Source organism: Phocoena phocoena, chromosome 17 (genome assembly GCF_963924675.1).
Source record: "Phocoena phocoena chromosome 17, mPhoPho1.1, whole genome shotgun sequence".
Taxonomy (NCBI): domain Eukaryota; kingdom Metazoa; phylum Chordata; class Mammalia; order Artiodactyla; family Phocoenidae; genus Phocoena; species Phocoena phocoena.
In genome coordinates, this window is record NC_089235.1 from 71159420 (window position 1) to 71178403 (window position 18984).

The 18984-nt window shown below is 44.3% G+C and overlaps 1 protein-coding gene across 1 annotated transcript in view; it reads right to left on the reverse strand.

Moving 5' to 3' along the window:
• The window catches only part of ADCY8 (adenylate cyclase 8), a 220823-nt gene that overhangs the window by 129711 nt on the left and 72128 nt on the right, over positions 1 to 18984 (reverse strand). Inside the window, exons 3-4 of the mRNA XM_065895688.1 lie at positions 16224 to 16354; positions 7649 to 7760 (exon numbers count right to left, since the gene is read on the reverse strand). Of these exons, the coding sequence (XP_065751760.1) occupies positions 7649 to 7760; positions 16224 to 16354 (243 nt within the window). The remainder of the gene's footprint in view (positions 1 to 7648; positions 7761 to 16223; positions 16355 to 18984) is intronic.

Sequence of the window (18984 nt, forward strand, 5' to 3'; positions counted from 1 at the left end):
AGACGGGGCACTAAATTAATGTCACCCATCTCTATGATGATGACTTGGACTCCTGTCCCTGTTCTTTCACATTTCTATCTGTGACACAGGCAGATTCTCTCTAGGTCTCCTTGGGTAGATGGTTGGGACGGAACGACTCTGAGATGTCTTCTAGATTTGAAGCCCTAGGTGCCTGTGGGTCTATGGCTTTGTGGGTTAGGGGCTCTCCTTGGGAAACCAGAGTCCAAGGGCATGAGGAGGGAAGTTGCAGACAGAAAGGGCCTACTTGAGATGCCAGCAGCACAGTGGATGCCCTGGTACTGCCAAGTTATGAAGCACCATGCTGGTTTCCTAATCCGATCAGGCATTGGGACATCGTGTTTGGGTAACAAGTGAAATCACCCTCCCAATAAAAAACAAATATCAGACAGGGAAAGGAGAATCAGAACTGGCTCTGGTGTTTCCCTGTCTGGATCAGATCTCCAGGGCCTTGCCAACCTTCCCAAATGGGCACAGATGCGATCTTCAGAACGCTGATAGCAGACACAGCCATCCCACGGTTATTTTTAGGAGTGTGTGGTTCCTATCTATTGGCTGCTTCAATTCAACTAATTTTGTAAGAGAGCAAAAAGGGAAGCTCAAGACCTTCACTTGTTTCTTCTAAGACGCTCTAGACTGTTATGGCCAGAATGGAACTAGGGAGACCTGACTCCACTGGTCCTGGCAGTTTCCAGATTTGTGGAGTCCACGGGACAGCTTTAAAAAAAACCCAGAAGGTCCAAGGCACTTCTCTCTAGAGTTCAATTTTGTGTTTTGCCAAGGAAGTATGAAAAGTCCATCAACATACAAAAATAACAACCAAACTACCCACCTATCCCCATCACTTTATAAAAGAAAGGGCGTTTTCAACACCGAAAAAGTAAAAAGACATATTCTTGGACTAAAGGAAAGTTCCTGGCACTAAATGAAATGAATGATAAAAACTCAATACATTGAAGTGTGTGTGTGTGTGTGTGCGCGTATATATATATATATATAAATACACACACACAGAATTGCTGTACATATTTATACTACATATACTGCTGTATATATATATGTTGTGTATATGTGTATATACTACAGCAATGTAGCGAGTTTTTATATGCATATACATATATATGTATCTCGCATGTGGCCACAAGTTAAAACTTCCTAACATTTGTTTGCAAAGGAGCAAATCCCTTATTCTGATTCTGCAGTGGAGAACACTGAGGCTGGGAGGTAGGGGTTGGTGACTTCAATCAGCCACACTTTGCCTTCAGATGGTCTCTGGGGCAGAGCCTGCTGTGACTCGGGCTGTTGGTAGCCTGGTCAGCACAGAGATCTACCTCCCTGTTGACAATGGGGAGGGGGGAGGGAAAGGGTAGAGCAGGAAATACTTTGGTCTAAGAATCAGACCTCCACATTCTAGTCAAATTGACCAGCTGTTTGACCTTCGATGAGTCACTGAAGCCACTGGTAAGTGGGTTTCAATTCCCCATTTGTGGCGCATGTGAAAATGGTCCCCTCGCCCTTAATACATAACTAAGTAAGCATGGCCGTCAACTAGCAATGCCAGTGACAGCTCACCTGAGAAGAGTCTTCTCCACATTTAATGCTATGACTTATCTTTCCTCCTTTGAGTCTCACAATAACCCTGAACATGGCAGACCATGTTTTTAGATACGAAAATTTCAGTGTAAGACAGATGGAAAACTTCCTGTTCCACAGAGCAGCTGGCTAAAAAGTAATGGATATGGATTGTATATGATATTCAGAAGCTCCAAATCAGTGATTTTTCCATGCAAACAGAGGTGAAAACATTTTGGAAAACGCAGTTGTATTTACTGAGCACATACTATGTGCCGAGCTATGTGTTAAAGGCATTATATTGATCTTGTTTAGTCTTTACGACCACATTCTGAGTCATGTGCCACTTCACAGATGGCTTAAGGAAGTGAAGGTCACACAGCAAGTGAGAGACAGAAGTGGAATTCACAGCATGTCTGTTTGACTTTGGGACTCCGTGCTCTTTCTTTACAAAGCTGCAGAAATTATGGCAGAGTCCAGAATGGGAGATCTCCTGACAAAAATGTGTTTTGGAAGGAGATCTGTAAAATAGTTCATTACCCTTTGGAAAGTGAAGATGTTTGTAACCCAGGGTTCATTTTTCTTCTAAACAAAAGGTGAAGCTGGCAGCCTCCTTGAAAAACTGTGGGCCCCATATAAATGGTATGTATATATGCATATGTGTATATATACCAATCATGTATGTATATATAAATATAAATATGAAAGGCCTGTCTTCTCGTCTGTCAAGTTCTGTCAATTTGCAGACACATTTTTCTGATCAATTCCCGTGAGCTGTCAGACGATTTGACAGTAATATCCAAGCAACTTTTTACCAGAAACTGCTTTGAAAAACTCACATTAAAAAAACCAGGTGCTTTGAAAAAAGATACTGAAAAAGAAAAATAAAGTAGGGTGAGGGTCTTGTAAATTTTATCGAGTAAGTCTTAATATAATCCTTTTCCTCCCATCTTGATGGCTTTGATATGATAAAAATCTTGGAAAAAAATCCAGAGAATTTATGAAACCATGTATGCATATAACACTGAGGAGATATAGGCACCAAATTATCAAAGATGGTTATATCTTTGAGGAGGGGTAAGATTACAGCGATACATACTTTCTCTATTGTCTCTATCTTTGATGTTTGAATTTTACATAATGGACAAGTATTGCTTTAGTAATCAGAAAAAAAAAATGAAAAGAAAAAAGACTCTCAGAACAAAAACATTAGTGCTACGAGTGCACTTAAAAAAGTTATATTAGAAATCATGACAATTTTTATAGTACTGTATCTAATTGTAATTATACAAATTAACACATGAATATATTGTCCTAGTGAAAATGAAACTGTAGATTAAGTCTCCTTTAGTAGCCTCTCCCCCTCAGACACACCACACCCTGGAAACCTGGTCTCCTTTCCCCTCTTTAGAGGCTGTTATGCATTACTATATACATTTCTATGTTTATATATATGCACCATTTTTCATGCTCTTTAGCCATAAATTGGTCATACTATGTTTATAGATCTGAGACATGCTTTATCATGCAACAACATGTCTTGAAATTCTTTCTATGTCGGTACAGAAATAGCTATCTCATTCTTTAAAATCTATTGATTAGTTTTCCATAGTGTTGGACTTGTTCCTTGTAACAATAATTTAGGTTGCTTCCCGTTTTGTCAGCAATCTGAAACAAGGCTTAAGATGTAATGGTGTTGATTTTAAAGCCTCAATAATAGCATACATATTTTTCATTCCTAATTTGTTAGGAAGAGGAGTAGGTAGGGACTACTTTATTTACTTATTTATTTTTTTTATAAATTTATTTATTTAATTTATTTATTTTTGGGTCTTCATTGCTGTGTGCGTGCTTTATCTAGTTGCTGTGAGCGGGGTTCCCTCTTCGTTGCGGTGCACGGGTTTCTCATTGCAGTGGCTTCTCTTGTTGTGGAGCACGGGCTCTGGGTGCACAGGCTTCAGTAGTTGTGGCAGGTGGGCTCAGTAGTTGTGGCTCTCAAGCTTCAGTAGTTGTGGTTTGCAGGTTTAGAGCGCAGGCTCAGTAGTTGTGGCTCGCGGGCTCAGTAGTTGTGGCTCGTGGGCTTAGTTGCTCCACGGCATGTGGGATCTTCCCAGACCAGGGATTGAACCTGTGCCCCCTGCATTGGCAGGCGGATTCTTAACCACTGCACCACCAGGGAAGTCCAGGACTACTTTATTTTTTTAAAACAAGATCAAAGATCAAAAGTTACTAGGGTTTGCCAAGGGCACTAGAAAGGGTCAAAAACACTCTGCTTTGAGCAGCCACAAGGGCACTGAGGAATTCAACCACACTAAGAGGATCTTTAATAGAAGGCTTTGAAGTTTTTGCCTGCATCATAATAATGCAGTGGATAAATGGGAAGGTGCAATGGATGATATTTACATGGGAAGTGGGTTCTGTCAGATGTACGACATAATGAAAATCTAAAGCAAATAATTATGGCAAGGCAGAGAGAGATCATTATAAAGCCACAGAATTTTGACGCTAAAAGATATCACAAAAGGCAAGTCCAATCCCCTTTTACACAGAAGCAAAGTCTGTGACCCACTTGGTTAAGTGATTTGCCTAAGGTTGGGGGCAAAAACATTTAAAGTAGGTTTTCTCATTCCAAGGTGAGTAGAATTGTTTTCACTGGCAGAGTTTCTCAAGCTTTTCCACAGAAGCCCCCTAGAGTAGAACAGACTGATGCACCTAGGGTGGGTAGGGATGGGGTAGGGGGTAGAGTGGGAGTTACAGAGTACTTACGGGTGCTGAGTACTTATTTTGAGCCAGTCTCTGTGTATTGTTTCATTTATCCTTCATTATAATTCTGATAGGAAAACTGAGACTCAGAGAGGGGATCTGTACAGTTAATTGAAGTCCAGCCCATAGTTGAAGTCCTAGAAATCGAAATCTTCAAGTTGGCTGGCATGGACGGCAATACATCTCTGACATCTAGCTCCATCCCCTAAAGTGCCTGGGGCACTGCTTAGTGGTCAGGAGTGAGCACCTGGTCTCAGATGGTCTGAATCACAGATGCACCACCACCTACCAGGGGTTCTGGGCAGATTATTTTACTTCTTTGAGTTTCAGTCACTTGTTCTGTAAAATGGGAACAATAAAGAACCTCTCTTGTAGGTTTGGTTTAAGAACTGAATTAGGCAATCCAGGGCAAATACGCAGTCTAGTGCATAATGAACACCAGGCAGTTTACAAATGTTAAATATGATCAAAATTAATAATAATTTTACTCCCTCACTTGTATGTGTTTAATTTGATTTTTTTCTTTAAATCTTTCAGTAAGACTCATTCTCCAGAAGATGGACTATAGCTTCTTGCACCCACTGGGGCTCGATGAGCTGTGCACCCCCATCTCACTCCCTCTCTCCCACCGTGTACACTGTAACCAGGGCAAAGAGCCCGGGCTACAGCACCAAGTCCACGTTCCTTAAAAGGTCGCATGGTGCCCTGCAGACCTGTTTCCCTTTCCTCTTCAAGCTCACTTCTCACTGCAGTCTCCCATGCCCTTTGTGCTCCAGCAATCTTGAGCTCCTTATAGCTCCCCAAATAAGCAGCCACATTTCCACATTTTCACACTTTCCTGCCTTTGCATCACGGCTCAGCCTGGAAGGCTCTTCATTGTCTAATTTGATGCCGGGAAAGCTCCCGCTCTCCCTCACACCCAGCTGTGTATAGCCTCTTCTCTTCATGGTGCTACATTACCGCCCTCCTCACCCCAAGCACCGACTGTTCCTTCTTCCGTCCACCAGGACTTCTGTGCCTATTGCTTGCACCACACTGTCCTGCGAATTTTACGGACTTGTCTTTCTCCCTTAGCAGACGCTGAGGGCAGAGACTGGTTTTGTCTCGCCACAGCGCTGCACGGTTCCTGGCACCTAGTAGGTACACAATAAGTGTTGGCTGAACAGCTTGGATTACATTTTACATAACGACCCTTTCTCTGAGTCGATGGGGATTACTGTGACACCAGAAACTGACCTTGATCACATCTCTCAGTTCTCTTTGGAGGGTCATTTTTGTTCATCTTAGTATCTCTGAGCAGAAATATTTAGAACCAGAATGTAACGTAGAATAACTATGTGTAACTGGCACCAACCGCCCTTGAGGCAACAATAAAAAGAAATGGTGTACATTCTTCCCCACCTTCAAATTCCTAGTCCTTCAGGTTAATCCAACCCTTCTAACAGGAGGAGACCTCAGTTTCCGCCTCTTCTTCTGCTCATGTCAGTCTCCTATGCAATAGTTGTCCAGCAGCTACAGATTGCAATGCAGGGTCCTTGGCAGGTCCTTGCTTATTTTTCTAGCCTCACCTCTACCACTCCCTACCTTGAATTTTCCTTTACACAGTGCTAAATCTCTTCTGGTTCTCTACATATATAGCATCTTAATTTTTGTTTTCCCCTCTGCATACAAGGACCTTCCCTTCCTTCTTCACCTCAATTTTACACCTAATTGGTATATAATTTTTTTTTTTTTTTTGCGGTACGCGGACCTCTCACCGTTGCGGCCTCTCCCGTTGTGGAGCACAGGCTCTGGACGCGCAGGCTCAGCGGCCATGGCTCATGGGCCCAGCCACTCCGCGGCATGTGGGATCCTCCCGGAACGGGGCACGAACCCGTGTCCCCTGCATCGGCAGGCAGACGCTCAACCACTGCGCCACCAGGGAAGCCCCGGTATATAACTTTTATACAATAAAATTTACCTTTTTGGTAAATGTGTACAGTCACACTCACATAGAGAGCAACCGGATCACTCCCCAGATCACCTCACCCTATGCTTCTGTGCAATCAGTCCACTCCCTCCACCCCTCATCCCTCCTGACAATGACTTATCTCTTTCCTGTCTCTATAATTTTTGTCTTTTCTAGAATGTCTTACAAATGGAATCATAAAGTGTCTAGCCTTTTGTGTCCGGCTTCTTTCACTTGTCATATTGCAGTTGAGATTCACTGATGTTGATACAGGTATTGGTGATTTATTCCTTTTTATTGATGAATGGTGTTCTATTTGTTTTCTCCTTTTTAAGACCCAATCTAAGAATCACTTTCTCCCGGAAGTCTTCTCTGATCCAAGGGTTATATGTTGTTTCTGTGTTCCCATAGCACTCTAGACTTCCCTTCATCATGGCATATAGGACATTGTACATTGATGACTTTTTAAGGTATCCATGACTAGACTTAGCTCTAAGGGGGAAAGTGTGTTTTAGTTATTCCCATATTACCAACACAACACCTACTAGGTGCTCAGATGCAAGTGTGAATGGATCTCTGTTGGAGTGAGGCAGCCTTAAAATAGGACATTTTGATAACCTAACAATGAACTCCCACTGATGCGGTCTCATTAAATTCTCAGGACAGCCTGTGAAACTGACACTAGTATACACCCTTTACAAAGTAGGAAGTTAAGGCATGCCAATTTGAGTCCCAAACCCACTCTAAAATATAGCATGACAATGACATTCCTCTGTAATGTGAGTGTCTTGAGGACTAGGAATCTGTGTGTTGGTGGCAAATGTTCATTCCCTTTAACCTCTTCTCTATTTTAGCTCTGGCCAAGCCAGCAGAAAAAGAAAGGTAGTGTCTGGTCAGCTAAAAACAAAGCTCTTAAGTCAAACAAAATGGTGGCGGGATGGGCCAGTAGCTCACTGGTCCTTGAGAAGAGACCAATTCATTCCAGATGGCCGCGGTTGGCTGGGAAACTTCAGGAAGTCATTCCTGCATGAAGCAACCCTGAGGCTGCAGCTGGATGGTGCCCGGCCACAGGCAGCGGGAAATGGAAAGCAGATTAAAAAGGACTTTGGTTTAATTGTCACTCAACCAGCTGTCTCTCAGCTAGGAAAATCTGACAAACCTCCCGTCCGAGACCCGTAAATAACTAACATCGGTCCCCAACAAGCGCGAGGGTCAGGGATCCATGTCTGGGGTCAGGATGCGGAATGGTAATGACATTGGTGATGAAGGCTGAGTCCCTCTCTTCCCTCGTTCCGCATGCAGTCCCTCACTCCTGTGAAGACTAGGGGGCAATTAAATTCAACTCACATGGGCCAGTCGATCAAATCTAGCAAAGAGCTCGTTGAGCATCCTGACCAGCTCCTGGGCAGACAAGGTCGTGGAGAGGTTGGTAAATCCTTTGACATCTGCAAAAAGAATACTGGACAACAGGGAAGGGATGGGGTGGGGAGAAAAGCACATTAATCTTTTAATCTATCCTGGGAGACACATCACGATTCAAATAAACCAAGTGTGGTCTGAGATTTTAGCTCTCCTTGCCACGGGAGTCTCAAGGAATGCCTCAGTGTTTAACAAACATCTCAGCAGAGAGTCCACCCAGGGGTTCAGGAAGGACAAGAAGGCAACGGAAAGCCCTTCTTCCTCTGCAGGGCTGTGGAGTGTGGGCAACGCAAACACCCCAAAGGGAATTTTTCACTAGGAACAGATCGATTTATTGTGGAAAGCAAAATGAAGCACTATGAATTATCTCTACATTTTCACAATGAACTGCAAAGCAGATTGCATGAGCACAGAGCAAAATGGACACGGGGACAGAAGAATGCAAAACCTCGTTATCTTCAGCCCAATGACACACATAGACTCTACCCAAAACGGCAGGCAAGCAGAGTTAGGCATTTTCCAAAAATTGTGGGAATAGGTAGCAAGCCTGGGAGACCTTAGGCAGAATAATTAATTATCTGAAACGCACATTTACTAAGTTAGGTGGGGTCTGATACTATGCATATGCCTAGGTGGAAGGGAAGGGGCAGTGCTTGAAAGCCTTATAAACGCAAGGCACTGAATGAACACTGTCTTGTTAATCCATCCAGTTACCCTGTGGGGAAGGGACTGTTCATTCCATTGTGAAGATGAGGAAAGTGAGGTTCAGAGAGGAGGGAAACTTGCTCAACATTTACTAGTAGCCTGGGGCAGAGTCGGGATCCTGCACGTGGCTGAACTGCAGGGTGGGGCACTGCTTCACCCACCTTAACACACCATCTCAGGGACTGACGCAATCACAGGGACACCTCTGAGAGGAAGGATGGAACGCCAAAAAGTGTACCATATTTTCTTGATTCTCGTGTTTGATCATCTCTGAAACTGACGGCATTCTGCAGTGTGTCAAACTTTTTGATTATTTTTCTTAGTGTTACATGAAATAATGGTGTCCTACCATTATTGTGACTAGTTTTAATGAAATAGGTGCATCAGCCGGAAGGCACTGTGGAATGTGCGTTGACTTACTTTGGTCACCCCTGGTATTCAGTGGTTCTTAAAGTTGTCTCCATTTTTATGGATTCTCATTCCTAAAAAATGTACAAGTATTCAAAATTTTGCACTTCATTTCAAGGGATCTGTACCTTCCCAGAAGCCCATTCAGGTTCTCATTAAGAAGTTTTAGACCTCAATTTAAAAACTATTGCTTTAATTAATTAGATAATGCCTTAATTCTTTTAGCAAATATTTATGTATCTACTATGTGACCAGCTACACATTGTGCGAGGAAGCTGTGTTAAATGATAAAGAAGCCTCAGCGCACGTCCTCAGGACGCTCAGAGTATGGGGAATGGAGTTGGGCTAACAAAGAGAAAGACAGAAACATAGGCAATGACTACTGTGATAAAAAGACACACACTGGGGATGACCAGCCATTGGGGGATCAGGAGTTTTCTAGTGAAGCAAAGTCCAGGCTGAGTCTTGAAGGACCTAGGGGACTTGATGGGTAAAGTGAGTAAATGAATGGCTGCTCTTAGCAAGGGATCAGCACATACTAGGGTCTGGTGGAAGAACAAGCAAATGGACCAGGGTTCTGCAAGCATTCAAGGATAGCTAGTCAAAGGGTAGTATTGAGCAAGGAGGGTGGGAAGAGAAGAGGGAAGAGGGAGAGAAAAAAAAGAGAAAGAAGGAGGGAGGAAGGAAGAGAGAGAGAGAGAGAAAGAGATGAGGTCAGAGAAGTGAGCAGAGGAACAATATGGAAGGGCTTGATTAGCCAGGTTGATGAACACAGACTTTTCCCTATACATGATGGAAAGCTAGTGAAGGGTTTTAAGCGTGGGAGTGATACCTTTAGATTTTTAATGTATAAGGCTTCCTCTGGCAGAGTCACTACACTGCCACTGTCCTCTACAGCTTTCTGGTGGCATAGCAGCTGGTCACATGCATAGGATTTGAGTCTAGACAGATTGGGGTTCAAACCCCAGGTCACCACTTATGAATACTATGAACTTCTCCAATACTTTATCTACTGAAGGTGATTGTAGGACCTACCTCACTGGTGGGTAGCAAGCGTTTAGCACAGTGCCTGGCATAGTAAGTGCTCCATAAATGCATTAGCTCTCTCCATCGTTATTGTACAAAAGTGCACTATGATTGAATGGTTGGGAAGAGAGAAAGAGGTAACAGAGAAGGAAGAGAGTCTGACCATTAACGGGATTATTTGTTACTTGTGGCTAAAAGAACTCCTGTTGACAGAAACCTGAAGCAATAGTAGCAGCAATACTTACAGAGTGTTAACTGTGGACTTGATATGCTCTAAGAGTTCTACATGTATGGACTCGTTCATTCCTCATAACAACCTGAGGTAGGACCTAGGATGATAATTTCCATTTACAGATAAGGAAATTGAAGCCTGAGTAACTCTCCCACAGACATGAAAATCTAGGATTTGAACCAGGCAGGCTAGTTCTGGAATCTACACTGTTTATCACTACAGTAATACCACCTTTGAAGTAAGCCATCATCACGGCAGGTGGGAAGTAGAAGGGTCCAGAGATCATCTAGTCCAACTACTCACTTTATGAATCCATTTGCCCCAAACTATTAATATCTATCTGTCTATGGCAGGACAGCTTCATATTCAACAGCTAATAAATGGAATGCCTACTACATATGTCAGATACTGGAGATACAGTGGAGAACAGAAAGTACCACCACAGCCCTTATGAAACATGCAGTCTATTGAAAGAAGAAATGGGATTCCCTGAGAGCAAAGGGCATAAAAGTTTCAGATGGGTTCAGTGTTCCAAAATCATGAATTTTTTTTTTTTTTTTGCAGTCTTCTGAACACACCATGCTTTCTACACTGGTGTTTGTACATGATGTACCCGCTCCCTGGCATAGTTTCTTTCCTGTTGCTACCTATTAAAATCCTACTTGTCCTTTAAGACCCCACTCATATGCTAAGATTCTACTTTTATGGAGATTTCCCTAAGCATAGCCTGTCACCCCTATTCTAGCCTCCTGCCCAGCCTGTGCTCCCCTCTGTCATGGCATTTATCACTTGGTAACACAATCATGTGTGCAAAGTGTGCTCCATCCACGAGCTAAAGAACAGGAAGAGAGTGACTTCCGTATCTCATCCCCCAGCACATGGTGGGCCTCATGGTATATTTCCTGAATTGAATCAACAGAAATCTTCAGAATTGAGTCTTCCTTCCTCAGAGTGTGGTTATGGCCACTGCTGGCATCTCTTGGGAGCTGGTTAGAAATGCAGATCTCAGGCCCTGCCCCAGACCCACTGGATCAGAATCTAACAAGAATTTAACAAGAGCCCTAGGTGATTTGTGTGCACCTTAAAGATGGAGAAGCCCTGGTTTAAGTCATAGTTATGCAATAAGAGTTTGTTGAGCAAAAGACAAGAAGCAGAAACCAGGGCCCTGGTTCTCTCTTGTTCATTCTGCTCCCCCCCAGGTGCTGGGCTCACGGTCCGTTCTTTCGACTCTAGGTATAAACTTGTAATCTTCCAGATGACTATACCGAAGAGGCCATATTAATTGTCAAATCTAATTTGCTTATATAAGTTGTTTATTTGGCTAAAAATAAGCTATTATTCACTCTGAAAACAGAGTCCTCAAGGAGAATTCACTAGACTCACCAGGAACACGAGCCCTGTGTAGACTTTTACTCCTAACTTGTGTTCTTGGGCAGGTTATTTAACCACTCTGAGCTTCCATTTTCTTTATAATAAAGCAGAGATCATTAAAGCTACTCTGCAGGATTACTGAAAGGAGATCACTTGTAAATCACGGCATAGTCCTCAATAAGTGGAGAGTATGTAAATCCTTGTGGAAATTTTTGGGAATCGGAGAGTGTTTAATAGATGGCCACACAAACAGACCTCCAAAGCCAAGTTCTCTAGCTCCACTCAACTGCATTTTGCTTGTATGTGAAACAGTAGCCTGCAAGGCCAATGTTAAAACCAAGCAGGACCCTGTGGGGCTCCTGGGCACAAAAGCCTTTCTGTGTCCCCCATTTCTTGATTACAGGAAATAGGCTTCACTGAGCCTCCATGACCTTCCCTGAGTTCCAACTAGCAGGTTCAAACCGCTGCTAATTAGGGAAGGGAGGGGATGCAGAGACAAGGGAGGAACAGTCAAAAGAAACAATAGTGCAGCCTTGGGGCAGGGTCCTGGCTCTCCCTCAAGGGATACACACAACAACATCTTTGAGCTGTTTTGCAGACACTGAAACCCTCACCAGGTGGGAGAAGTTAACTGTCAGCTGCCCACAAGCACGCAAACCCCAGACCTGGTGGAACCGGAAGGTTGATGATGCCGACTCCCACTACCTCCCCACCAACCAATCAGAAGAGTGTCCACGAGCTGATCACGCCCTCTTTGAGCCGTTACTATAACACTCCTCACTGCCCCCTCCAGGTTGGTCAGAACACACAGTTTTGAGGGCAGGAGCCCGCTCTGGCCCCCTTTGCCCGGTGAAGCAATAAAGCTATTCTTTTCTACTTCACCCAAAACTCTGTCTCCGAGATTTAATTTGGTGTCAGGGTACAGAGGCCGGATTGGGCTTCAATGTGATGACTGTACGTGTTGACAGGCCTGGCTGGGGAGAAATAGTCATTCAAGAAAGTGAGTAGACTGAGTTATGCCAGCAAATGTGTGCAAGTGTACATGGCATGGGGTTTGGGGGCAAAAGGAACGGCGGCAGGGAGCTCTGGTAGAGAAGCTAACTGTCCACCAAATCCATGCCTGCCTGCCACTAAGCAAAGACCACTAGCAGGGGCTCTGTGCCCTTCTTGTATCGAGGTGGAGCCATGTAATCAGGTCCCATCAATGGAATCTGAGCAGAGTGATAGATGCCATTTCTGGGCTGAGGTGGTAAAGAAGCAGGTGTGCCTTTTCTACGCTTTTCTCTCCAAGAGCTGAATGCCGACAACTCTGAAGCCCAAGGGGGTGATACAGCTATGAAATGCAGGGGTCTTTATCCCTGAATCACCCACTGGCAGGGAATATAAGCCAGGGGGAGTTGTGTGGATGAATTATATTGAGTTTACATCATTGAAATTGAGAGGTTATTTGTTAGAGCATTCCCCTAAGTAGCACAAGAAATGCCTTAACTACATGGGGAATAAGGAAAGAGAAGTAGAATTGGGCAGATGGGATTGGAAGCCCAAATGGCTTCTCATAAAAAGCCGAGTGGCCATGTGGAGCTCCAGAATGAATCTGGTGAAGGCTCATATGTTTGTAGCTGAAATCAACTTGACAGTCCAAATGTTTTGTCCATTTCAAGCAGCTTGGTTTTTGGATTAGGAAACGGAGATCCGGAAAGATGAAATGATGCAACCGAAGTCTCACAGGGGGCTCATGCAAAGCGTTCTGGGATGAAAACTCTGATCCACTCGCCCCAGTCCACTCTCGGCCACTCATGTCGCCAGGCGTGGCGCCTCTTACGGCACCTTACCCGGCCAGGATGCAACCAGCTGTACGAAACATGACTGAGTTAGACATTTATAGCAGACTGTTTTTAGGGAAAGGTCACAAAACCATAACAACAAAAAAGCAACAGAGAAAAAAGAATAAACCAGGTCGGTTTCCTCAAAGACAGTGACAGGATGGGAAATGATTTCAAAAATGCTCCCTTTCCTGCAGTGGGTGTGCTCTGGGGGCTAGGGAACAGGGTGTCGCAGCCGGCCCCACTCTGCTCTCAGACACGGGCTAAGGCCCATCCTCTTCTGCATTTTTCATCTCTGGTCCTATTTTAGCACCCAGCAGCCTTGCAGGGGGCAGGAGGGGCTCCACCGCCCCGAGTTGAGTGCACCTTCCCAGGACCAGTGGGGCTGTGGGCATCTCACCACCACTGCCTCTGTGAACGGCTGGGAGGGGCCCCTCCAGCTGCCAGGACCTCTGCACATTCTTCTCCCATTAGAAGTGGCTCCTCCATTGCGAGCTGAGACCGCTGGGAATGCAGGGCAGCAAACGCAATCTTAATTTAATAAGATTAAATTTAACTTCGTGGTGCGAAGTTCTGGAAAAGAGTCTGGAGCACAAAATCTCAGTTCAATGATTTAAGATAAACGGGCAGGTGCAGGGGCAGAAGTAACTTTAGTTGTTCTTCAGTAAGGGAAGCACTGAAAATTGATAAGTGCAGGAAGAGCTCCAAACATGCCTTTTATTGAACTTAAGGCTCCCAAGTAGGTTGACGTGGGTGTGCAGGCTTGTTTATTGTTTTCTTTATGAAGAGCCGTTTGTTTTTTCTTCTCTTTCTCTGTGGTGACAGACACTTTTGTAATATGTCATATATATTTTATAATATGTCTTTTTTCATTATACTTCATTAAATTAGATACCATTATAATTATATATGAGTCATTATACTATGTCAATACATATTTCATAATATGTCATATATGTCAAATATATGATATATATTTTGCATTTTTCTTAATTTTATCTCACTGTTCTGCCTTCACTTGTGCTGATTCCTCTGCCTAGGATTCCTTTCTTTGATTTTTTTTTGTTTCACTTGGCAGACTCAATTTCAAAGAAGGCAAATAAGGATCACCCCTTCTAGGAATGTTTCTCTACGCACCTCCATCCCCACCCCGGGTCTTCCTCTTTTTATGATCTCTTACTGTCCTTTGCTTACTTAATAATAGAACCTCACACTGTATTATAATGACTAGTACTGCCCTGAGCCCGTTGTTCTAGAATTGGTATTGACGAGTTCCCACTGTCTGTGGGACAAATTCCTAGATCTGGAGTGCATCTTTTATTAGAGTTGCTGTTTGACAAGGGGCTCTTTGCAAACTCAAGCATCTAAGCCAGTGTAGCTCAATTCTTGGATGAGACCCTGAATGACCTACACTGATATGTGTGCTAAAAGGTTGCATTAGAATCAACACTTCTGCTAGACTTGCATTCACATAAGTGCCCTGGCACACCAGAAAAACACCCAGAGATGCTGGTGAGAAGGAAAAGTTGTTCTTCCCTCCTACCAAAGTTAGGAGGAAAGGAACTAAGGGGGTACCTTAGTACCTTAGTCTAAAAATGACAGCTGGTCATTTTTAGAGCTGTTCAACCTACAGATGTTCCCCTATGTTTGGGAAATTCCCACCGTATGTTTGGTGGGAGGGAGATAGAGTTCTCCTGTACAGGCTGAAAATGTCAGATATTTGCGTCCTAGTCACGTCTGGGGAATGACTGGGCTCAGCCAATCAGACACATCTGCCTCAGGCTTAACTTGAGATGCAAAGAGGCAGGGGGGTCAGAGAGTGGGGCAGGACAAAGCCAGCCAGTCCAGATCCTGGGGGCTGCGGAGGAATTCTGTGTGCAGAGGAGGCAGCTGTGTCTGGGACAGGGTTGGTAGCACAGGGAACGGATTCCTCGGGAACTGATTCTTCAGGTACAGTGGAAGCAGCGTCCTCACTGGCCTACTGCCCTGCTGTGATTTTGACTGTGCCTTCCTCTTCTTTCGGCCCATTTCCTGAGCCCGCCTCTCCATCCTTCCCCAGTGACTCTGGGAGCCCCCATGTAGCCCTCCAATACATTTCTTTTACATCAGCCGGGGTTGGATTCTTTTTCTGCTTGCAACGAGGAAATATGTCTGAAACAATCTACAACATGCTTAATGCTCTACTATATGCTTATGCCAGTCCTGTGCTTTGTATATATCTTCACTCACATAATCTACATAAACGCCTGTAAGGTGGCTATTAAAGCGCTCATTTTACAGAGAAGGATTCTGAGAGTCAGGTATGTAAATTGCCCTAGGTCATACACAAGGAAGAGGTAGAATTGGGATTCTAAACAGGTCTGTCTCACTGAAGAGGTATATTGTCTGGCACAGTGCTGGGCAAAGAGAGGGCACTGATGGATGGATGGACGAATGGATGAATGAAGGGATGGTTGGTTGGGTGTGTGAATGGGTGGAAGGGTCAGCGGATGCAGAATGGATGGATGGGTGAATGAGTGACCAAAAATATGTCTGCAAAAGAAAAATAAGCTGTAGTCCTTTTCCTGGTATTGTTTTAAAGACACTTATAAGGAATATAAAGAACACCCCTGAGGCCTCCAGATCACATTCTGGAAATATTTTTCCCATCATAATGTAAAAGGCTTTTGCCTTTCCTACTCAAAATGTAAAGGCAGGCAAGCCTACTGCAGGGGAGCCAGGTGGTAAGTCAACCAGCAAATTTAACTGCAGACACTCTTCTCGAGCCTCAATTTGGAAATGTAGAACTCTCTGATGAATAATCACTAGTTAATGAATTACTCAACCAAATGAAGAAAGGCGCTGCCATTCAGGCAGACAGAAGTCATGGCCATGAGGTGAGCGCAGCCAGGAGCATGGGGATCACGCAGAGACCTGGGCGAGGTGTCCCGTTTCTCACCTGACGTTCTCGTAGCGGTGGATGTAGATCCGGTGGAATTGATGCTGCAGGTGCTCGTCTTCCACGTTGGTCATGTCATTGATCATCTCCAGGACGACAAACCGAGGGAGCACAGACAGCACAAGCCGCTCCTGGAACACACAGATGTAAGAGTGAGAACTAAAGTATTGCCTGCCGTGTCGGTAAACAAAAGATGTTGCAGCCATCAAGCCACTACGTTACAGCCGCCTGGATGGTGAGAAGGGAACCCAGGATGGAGACAAACGGCCTGCCCGCTGCCAAGCCCATCCAGCAGTCAGCTGCTGCAGGCCCCCACAAAGGTGCACCCTGAGGAAACTCAGCATGAGAAAACACAGGATGCTGGCCCCAGAGAGCTGAGCTGCATATCAAAAGCATGATTTCAATGAGCCCAGACCCCTGTATCTTCCTATACATAGAAAAGTGCTAAACTGCTTCCCTTGAGATATCTGGTTTTCTTTAATTCACAGTAATCCTTTGATGTTCCAACTACCTGGTCCTTTGTTGCAAAAACTCCTATATATCTCGGCTCCCTCCCACCCACCTTGCCTCTTTGGAACAGTTTTCTCAGCGTTATCTGAGATGCTGTGTCCCGGGCTTGATGTCCCACAAAGTCTGCTGAATAAAACATAACTCTCAACTTTCAGGTTGTGAATTTTTTCTTCAGTTGACGAGGGACAGTCTTGTTAGGCTGACCACTGGGTCTCAGAAGGGTGGATGGACCGTGTAGAAGTAATGGGGCTCTTGGCTGAACTTCTCGAGGAATTGCTAATTTCATACCATCCTATGAACATGACAAATATCTACGGAGTACTTGTTATTTGCCAGGCACTGTGCTGAGTGTTGGGTATACAGTGGTGAACCAAATGAATGACAGCCCTACTACTGTGGAGCTTACATTCTAATAAGGAATACAGACATTAAATACACACACCCAAACATGCCAACACATACTTACAAAATGTGACCAGTGCCAAGCAAGGACAGGTCACGATCAGAGTATCACGGCTGATAACAGGATTCAAATAGGGGGTTAGGAATGACTTTTCTGAGCAACTGATATGTAAACAGATACATGAAAGTTTGGAGTGAGCCAGCTCTCTGTGGTACAAGGAGAAGGGAGCTCCAGGAAGAGGAAACAGCAGGTGCAAATGTCCTGAGACACACAGAGAGCAATGGTGTGCCTGGAGGGTGGTGATAGAGGGGTGTGGTGACAGTCAATGAGGTTGGAGGTGTAGATAAATGTGTCAGGCCTGCCTGAGATGTTAGCATTTAATTCCAACTAAAGCTGGAAGGCACCGCGTGATACTAAGCAGGGGAGTGACATAAGCTGATGGATGTTTTAAAAGATCACCCTCAGACTTCCCTGGTGGCACAGTGGTTAAGAATCCGCCAGCCAGTGCAGGGGACATGCGTTCAAGCCCTGGTGCAGGAAGATCCCACATGTCGTGGAGCAGCTAAGCCCGTGCGCCACAACTACTGAGCCTGCGCTCTAGAGCCCGTGCGCCTACAGCCCGTGCTCAGTAACAAGAGAAGCCACCGCAATGAGAACCCCGTGCACCGCGACGAAGAGTAGCCCCTGCTTGCCGCAACTAGAGAAAGCCCGCGCGCAGCAACGAAGACCCATATAGCCAAAAATAAGCAAATAAATAAATAAATTAAGAAAAAAAAAAAGATCACCCTTGGCTGTGGTTTGGAGAATGAATTATGAGAAGGGGGCCAAGGGTAGGGGCAGGGAGACCAGCTGGGGGAGCTCCTGCAGTGGTCCAGGGGAGAGGTGATGGGGGGATAAGGTCTATAGGACTGGCAACCAATAGGGATGGCAGGAGAGAAAGAGGGCGTAACCGTGGTGATGACTAGGTTTTGAGTTTGGTTGATGGGGAGCCGGTGCTCCATTCACTGAAACAGGGCACACGGGAGAGGAACCAGTCTCAGAGATATTAACTCTTTATGGAGAGGAGAGGAAATGAGACACACACCTCCACAAATTAGGGACCTAACACTTGACAGAAAAATATTCTTCCATTGTGATCAACACAGCAGATAAAAACAAAATAACTGTTTAACTAGCAGCATGAACTAAATCCTAAAACGATCTTGTGCTGTGGAAATGAGGCAAGAATCTGCTTCTTTTTTTTTTTTCCTATAATTTGCTCTAGGGTGGAATGGAGTTTAAGACAGGTGTATTTTATTATTATTAATTTATAAATTTAGGTGTAGTTGATTGACAATGCTGTGTTAATTTTTGCTGTACAGCAAAGTGATTCAGTTATACATATATACATATATATGTACATATATGTATATATATATATATATATATACATTCTCTTTTAAAATATTCTTTTCCATCATGATTTACCAGAGAAGTGAATATAGTTCCCTGTGCTATACAGTAGGACCTTGTTCTTTATCATTCTATATATTGATGCAATAGCTTATATCTGCTCACCCCAACCTCCCACTCCATCCCTCCCCCAAACCGCTCCCTGTAAGATGGGTACATTTTAACCACCATAGTTTCTCGTATCTTCATAGATATTTATGGACCCTAAGCATTTTCAGCATCTATTCTTTTATTTGTTCCTTGCAAAACCCTGAAAATAAGCAGGCACAAATAATTATCTTTATTTAACGGACAGACTGAGTCAAGTCAAATTACCTGCATGACCTGAACAGTTACCAAGTGGCAGTGGCAGGATGCAGTCCTTTACCACGTTTCTCCTGGATGGGATTCGTGGTG